At 49.5% G+C, this 6,832-nt stretch overlaps 1 protein-coding gene across 1 annotated transcript; it reads right to left on the bottom strand.

Moving 5' to 3' along the window:
• Nucleotides 1-365: 365 nt before the first annotated feature.
• On the bottom strand, nucleotides 366-5,854 carry LOC123113209 (homeobox-leucine zipper protein HOX32). The gene is made up of 18 exons (XM_044534393.1): nucleotides 5,424-5,854; nucleotides 4,427-4,586; nucleotides 4,196-4,311; nucleotides 4,022-4,112; nucleotides 3,826-3,921; nucleotides 3,629-3,742; nucleotides 3,435-3,518; nucleotides 3,049-3,204; nucleotides 2,897-2,971; nucleotides 2,680-2,786; nucleotides 2,379-2,571; nucleotides 2,086-2,274; nucleotides 1,927-2,007; nucleotides 1,705-1,839; nucleotides 1,295-1,617; nucleotides 1,057-1,162; nucleotides 810-959; nucleotides 366-706 (listed from the first exon to the last, which is right to left on the bottom strand). Exons 1-18 carry the CDS (start codon nucleotides 5,687-5,689, stop codon nucleotides 560-562), a joined length of 2,589 nt encoding a protein of 862 aa, XP_044390328.1. The 5' UTR covers nucleotides 5,690-5,854; the 3' UTR covers nucleotides 366-559.
• Nucleotides 5,855-6,832: the final 978 nt, after the last annotated feature.

Below are 6,832 nucleotides of genomic sequence, written 5' to 3'. Positions count from 1 at the left end.
ACACGTAAAGAAGCGGTCAAAACACGGCGAGTTGGCGCGCCGTCGCCGTCCTCAGGTGCCCTCCGACCGCAGCTTTCCCGCCTTACTTTCAGTCTTTCGCGACCAGCCCACCACCCCACCCCACCCCAAGGCCAGCCACGGAGCCAACCCGCAACCTCACCGGCCGAGACGCGACCACCACCGCCGGTCACCGCCCGGGGTCCCTCCCGCGCCTCGGTGCCGCGCCACCGTTGGCCCGAGGTCGGCGCACGGCCGCATCACGCCTCCCTCACACCAGGCACGCGGGGCAAGCAACCCCGCCGTCACCACTCACCGGGGACCCCCAAGGACGGAACCTACCACCACCCGATCAGTCGGTCACACGATTCACATGACACGCAATCCATTCATACAGCGGGCAACAAAGCAGGTAGCTGTTCTCCACAGGGTGAACTGAATGAAAGAGGAGGAGGGTCTTGACTCTTGACAGACACAAGGCAAAAGCGACCGAGCGCCGGCACACAAAGGTTTTTCTGGAGAAACGGTTTGCGAACGAACGGTACTGCTGGCTACAGAGCTACTAGACGAAGGACCAGTTGACGAACATGAAGGCGAGGCAGTGCGGCGCGTCGTCGTCGCCCAGCACCTTCCACGCCACCGCCTGCTCGTACGACACCGGCCGCCCCATGCTCGACACGCACACGCCGCCCGGGAGGTACGCGAAACCCTGCACAAACGCAACAACAAGAGCTTCAGTTCAGTGTTGTTACGAAAATTGTTGCAAGTATACCATTCATTCAGAATGGTGGCTGGCTGGCTACATAACGTACCTGCTGCATGATCTTGGGGAACTCGGAGCACAGCGCCTTGCGGCCGTCGTCGTCAAGGATCTTCTCGAGCGAGATGTCCTGGAGCGCGATCAGCGTCGTCTCCAGCATGTCCAGCCCGGCCTGGTTGGCGAAGGTGAACACCGGAGCAGCCTGAAATTGTTGCAAGCCAAACATTTCTGTTGTTAGGCCCGGACAGCACCAGTGTGAATATATGTGGTGTGACAATATGATCAAGCACGCAACCGACCTTCAGGGAACAGCACATGATTGAATCCGAGTGCTGCCACAGCGCTTTCAGGGAAGCGTCCGCGCTCTGCGACTCCATGCAAAGCAGTTCCGCCCCGGTGTGAAACCTGCAAGTTTTTCACGCAACCAAATTACTACCCTATTGTAGTGCTAAATAGACAGGTAGTGCAGCTAAGATGAAATGGAGAAATTGCAACCATCTTGGTAATGGAAAAAGAGAGAGAGAGAGATAGCCTTACCTGTAGCTCCTGCCGATCCACCTCGCAAGCGTGTGAGCCTCAGGGGATCCTGGAGGGTTCTTCATTTCAAGCTGTCCACCAGGACGGGAAGGGGCTATTGCCATGGCCACTCTCTGCACCGATGCCACCACGGTCCTCACATACTGCCTCGCCATTGCTGCAACACTCTCTCGAAGGTGGTTCTCATACGAGAACTGGAAAGCAATGGTAAGCACTGATCTTGTGTTGCTGGTGCTGGATGCGTCGCTGGGAGCACGAGTCCCACCAGGTCCAACCTCAAGAGTGGATGCAAGGTCAAGTGTACGTGTCGCAGATGGCGCATCCTGCAGTTTGAGTGCAAATACCAAGCACTGTTAGTTCAGTGTTAAACAATGGCAAAGATCAATGCCACGAATGCAAACTATACTAACCGTCTTGGCATCAAGTGGTATCACACGGAAGCCCGAGGGTAGTAGTGGAGCATCATCAGCGAACGATTCATCAATCGGCGCAAAGACAAGCTGTGCACATGCACCAGCAGCATTCTCATCAACACCGCTGCATAACTGCCACACAAGATACAGATTAGTAAGGGCGGTGCACCAAATAAAATGAAAATGATGCAAACTAGCTAGTGCCGGCTGAAAGGATACCTGCAGAAGATACATATCTCTTGATAGAACAACTTCATCATGACACAGACTGTGTCCCTCCAGTCTAATAACCTCCAAGAACTGCAATTTAAAAGGTTAGTTTGATGGACAAAGACCGGTTAAAAATTAGTAAAAGACAATTATAAGAACTTGAAATACCTCTTCATGCTCTAAGGTATGTGCAAGTGGCAATATAACCTGACTGCCCATAAACCCACTCGCTCGTAGACCAGGAACTGCATAAGGACTAGCTCGCAAAGCAGCGGCAGAATAAGCATCAACACCAGGATCAGCCCATTCAGAGCGGTGCTCCCTCAGAAACCGTACTAGTAGAGCAGGCGGTACATTCTACATTATGAAACCAAGTTCACCAGGCTCAGTTATGGTCAGGTCACACAAACGATCAACAGATCCCTTACTAAATAGAACATAGATGGTTTACGAGTAAAAACCTGCAGCAACATTGAAGCCTTGGCACATAAGACGCCGCCCCCAATTACAGTAAACATCTGGGAGGGGTTGACATGAGATACAGCAAGTTTGTTTGGAGATGAGTTGATAGCAATTGTAACATCCTCAGCACCATCACTGCTCATCAGTGACCAGCCATCATCCAGAAATCCATTAACAGCGTCGTTGAAGCCTCTGCAAAAACATGTCGAGGACCTTAGTCATGGGGCATGTATGGGATATCTTTTGGTAAACTAAGGTAGTGTGAATGGCACGCACGGAATATAGAGCATTGCCACAAACCTGCTCAATCTCTGACTAAATGTTCTTAGAACTGCTGGCTGGCGCCCCCCTCCATAGGGCATCTCTCCACTTGATTCATGCGCAATCTGCCTAATGTGACGCAGGGCCTGTAGCAAATGGACAAGCAATTGTCACTTAATCATACATTAGTGCCACAAGAGCAAATGAATGCTTAGTGCAGACAAAATCTTAAGTAAAATGAAATTGTAGAACATACCGCAATTGTCATCTTCTGCGCAAGAATCTTTGGAGACTCATAAAGTGGTCTAAGGACCTCAGGCACACTCCAAGCCTACAAAGAGATAGGATTGTAAGATACGTGTACATATTAAGAAAGTTGCAAATTTGATCAAGTATAAGTTTGCTTACATCCAAATCAACATGATCTACAATGTGGATCATGGAGCCACCCCCCTCGCAAGGGCGGATTAAATAGCCACTAGGTAGCACCTCGGCTCGGACAAAATTTGGAGTGTTAGGTCCTGATGGACCGCCAGTGGCTTGAGTCAACGATCTCTCACAGATCTACAGAAGAAGGCAGTGAGTAACAGTTACCAGATCTCAGCACAAACAATATTCTGAAGAGTCAGCCTAGTAGCATTAACATGGCATCGCAAATGTTACAGTGTAAAGTGTAATCAAAGTCGTTTGATCTGAACAGACCAAGCCCAACAGAGAAGTTGACAAACAGATCAACAAAGCAACATAAATGTCATAATCAATTAATCATAATAAGCAATGAGACATATCAATACCACAAGACTGCCGTCTTCAAGACCGCTAGTGTAGCGGAGAATCCAGAAGTCACGCGGTGCCGCCAAAGTTGTCGGTGCATAAGTCTACATAATTTTGAAAGAACAATATGTTACAGTCAACACAGAAGACCATATCCAAATAAACCCAGACAAGGGAACCCAAGTCAACTATAACTTGCAAGAGGATGCAATACCTGCATGTAGATAAGCTCAATAGTTCCACCATTACCCGTAGGGATAATCTGGAGCACATCCACACACCGACAGTCACGATACCAAGAGGGGCGATCCTTGAGGATCTCGGCAACCTGTGTGGTAGTAGTCTATTAGCAGGTGTCTGCTGAATGGAAACAAAAAGGCTCTGTGATGATGAACAAGAACAACAACATACCTTTGTGGGCTCAAGGCTCACAAGACCGCAAGCTCGGGCTGCTACGCCACTACAATTGTGCGAAACAGCAATGATTCCAATGGAATCCGGACCAGGCTGTAAAGAAACACCGATTTTAAATTCATCAGGTATAGATAAAGAAACTGAAATAATCAAACGCGTGCCGGAGTTCCACCAGTTGGAATTATGACATTACCTTCATCCCAACCATTTGCACCCAATCGACAGCAGTTCCGGTCGCCTTGGACAGGAACTCTGCCAATGTCTCCTCAGCGATAGCGAGTAGACTGTATGTAACAAACATAACGAATTCAATCAAACTTGAGCAAAATGACATGCAAACATCATAGAAAAGTGAAACTAAAATTACCCTGCTGGGTTGTTCGCGTCCCTTTGCGGACGCGGAACTACTGCGTTCTGCTGCTGCTGGTGCTGACCACTAGTAACAACAGACTCACAGCTCGTGTCTGTAGTCGCTACAGAAGGCTGCAAAGCATGATCCAACAAAAGTTTAGGCGCAGGCCAGGAGCCAGCAATTTGAACAGCAGATGATGCATGAATCCAACACGATTTGAGTAGCAAGTTATGGGGCGAAACTCACATTATTGAGGTGCGTCCGCATGTAGCCGTTCTCGTAGACGAGACGGGACACCTGCTTCTGCAGCCTGTCGTTCTCCTCCATCAGCAGCTTGTTCATCGCAGACAGCTTCCGGTTCACAGTCTGCAGGCGAGAGGCCTCCTTCCGTTGCTTCTCGCGGCACCTATACAACAACCATAAAAGGAACATCAATCAATCAATCTCGGCGGCCACGCCGAAACAAGGGCTACAAAAATGTCACTTGCTCATGAAGAAAACCAAGACAGCGATCTTGGACGAGCGCACGCACGAGATTCCCGCGTCGTTGCTAACATTTTTGACATGTCACATCTCAGGTGAGCACCAAGTGTGTTTGTTAGGTGTGGAGGCATTGCAGCTACACAATGCTCTGGCACCAAAGCAACTAATACTATGATCTAAAATCTGAACAAGAACACAAAGCTCTGAAGATGGCAAATGCTCTGGAAGAATCACACTTGTTCAGCGAAGATTCAGCAAAAGAAGAGCTCCTTTTCTAGAAACAAGAAGCACACACCAGAAAAAGGCACGCCACAAATGGCAAAAACATGGTGAAAGGCATTTAGGGCAGGACACAAGCACTGGATTTATGGTATTGCCGAGGAGCCATCACGAAATCTTAGCAACTTTTAGACCGGTGGAGCCAAAACGAGACTCTAATTTGGGCGTGGCATATGCTACTAGTAGGTGCGTAGGTGCCTGCTTCCACACCCAAATACATCCTAGAAGCTAGAACCAGAAACGGGCCAGACGGAAAGCCGCCGCCTGGAAAGGAGATGTGGATTCTTCCTGGAGCCACTAAGCTCGGTGGAAGGATCAGCACCGGAAACAAAAGTTGAGGACCAAGGCCAGATTTTCAGCCACGGGGGCTACCACAAACTCGAGAAAAGACGGCCAATTTTGAGCACCAGGAAGGAAGGGACACAGATCGAGACTTCGAGAGGCGCGGTGGAGGAGGAGCGGGCGAGGACGACGTACGCACCTGCGGTTCTGGAACCAGACCTTGATCTGCTTGGGCTCGATGTTGCTGAGGATGGGGCACTCCCGTATGAGCTGCTGCCGGCGCAGCGAGCTGGGCTTGGGGCACTCGCTGTAGACGCGCTCCAGCGCGTCCACCTGCTCCGGGGTGTAGCGCACGTACTTGCCCGTGTCCACCTGCGGCGCGCCGCTGCCGCCGGGCGACGACCTGTCCCGGTCCCGGTCCCGGCCCCCGCCGCCGTGCCCGTGCACCACCATCGCCCCCGCCATCTCGAGCCGGCTACCGGGACGACCGCCGCCGACCGAGCGAGTAGTCGTTGTTGTTGTAAAGAGAGGATGAGCCAGGGCCAGGGGCGCCGCCGCGTCATGCCCTCCGCGCGCCGCCTCCCGTGCACGCCATGGCCGTGGTGGCGGTGGTGGTGGGGGGGGGGGGGGGGGTTGCTGCGCCGGTGAGGTGAGGTGGAGGAGCGGGGAGGGGAGAGAGCGCGGAGGGGAAGGGAAGGGAAAGGCAGCGAGGGGGGAGGTGGGGTTTGGTTTAATAGTGGAGCAGAGCGCAGAGGAGGAAGAGGAACAAGGGAAAAGCAGAGCTCCCTGCTCTTGTTTATACTGCTGGGTGCTGGGGCTGGCCTTCTCTTCTCCCTCCCTGTGGACTGTGGTCTCCCCAGGGGCGTTTCGGTAATTTGTGAGTGCCTTTTTCGTTTCTCCTCATTTCCAAATTAGAAATGCATTTTCCGACTTCTCTATGTGGACTTATGGTGTGGATAGGGGTGTTTTGGTATAGCTTGAGTCTCATTTCATTTCTTTTTTTTTTTGAAAATAAACATGTATATATATTTGTCAATGATTCTCACAATACATGGTAATACAAAAACTAACTATTAGAAACATGGCATATTGTCTTCTACTACTACCTCTGTGCATTAAAAATAAGATGTTTTTGTAGGCCAAACTAGCCTAAAAAAATGTCTTATATTTTTATATGAAGGGAATAAAAAATAAAAACACTCCACGAGTGTTTATAGTTGTCTCATTGCGCCACAATAGGAACTTTCTTAGAGCTTAGGCGTGTCGTTGCATGTCATAATATTCATAACATAAAAAAATTGACAAAATTATTATTTTTATTAGAAAAAGCAAAGATCCAAGTGACTTGTAGAAACAAAAACATTTGATTGTAGGCCCACGAATCAAACATGTTCCATAGCAAAAAGAATCCAGACTAAAATTACAATATTCCATTTCAATTGAAGAAGATTATAGAGTAAATTTCACGACACCGTAACACTCAGCTTATTTTTGAAATTTTTTGAAACACAAAATGTAGAGTTGAGAAATGAATCGAAAACTACATTTTCAGCGGTCCTTGGCAGAGGTATAAGAACAAACTTCGTGTAGGACCCACGTCTAAAAGTT

This window comes from Triticum aestivum, chromosome 5B (assembly GCF_018294505.1).
Source record: "Triticum aestivum cultivar Chinese Spring chromosome 5B, IWGSC CS RefSeq v2.1, whole genome shotgun sequence".
Lineage (NCBI taxonomy): Eukaryota > Viridiplantae > Streptophyta > Magnoliopsida > Poales > Poaceae > Triticum > Triticum aestivum.
Note: the sequence above shows the minus strand (reverse complement) of the source record. Positions and strands in the feature narration are given on the sequence as shown.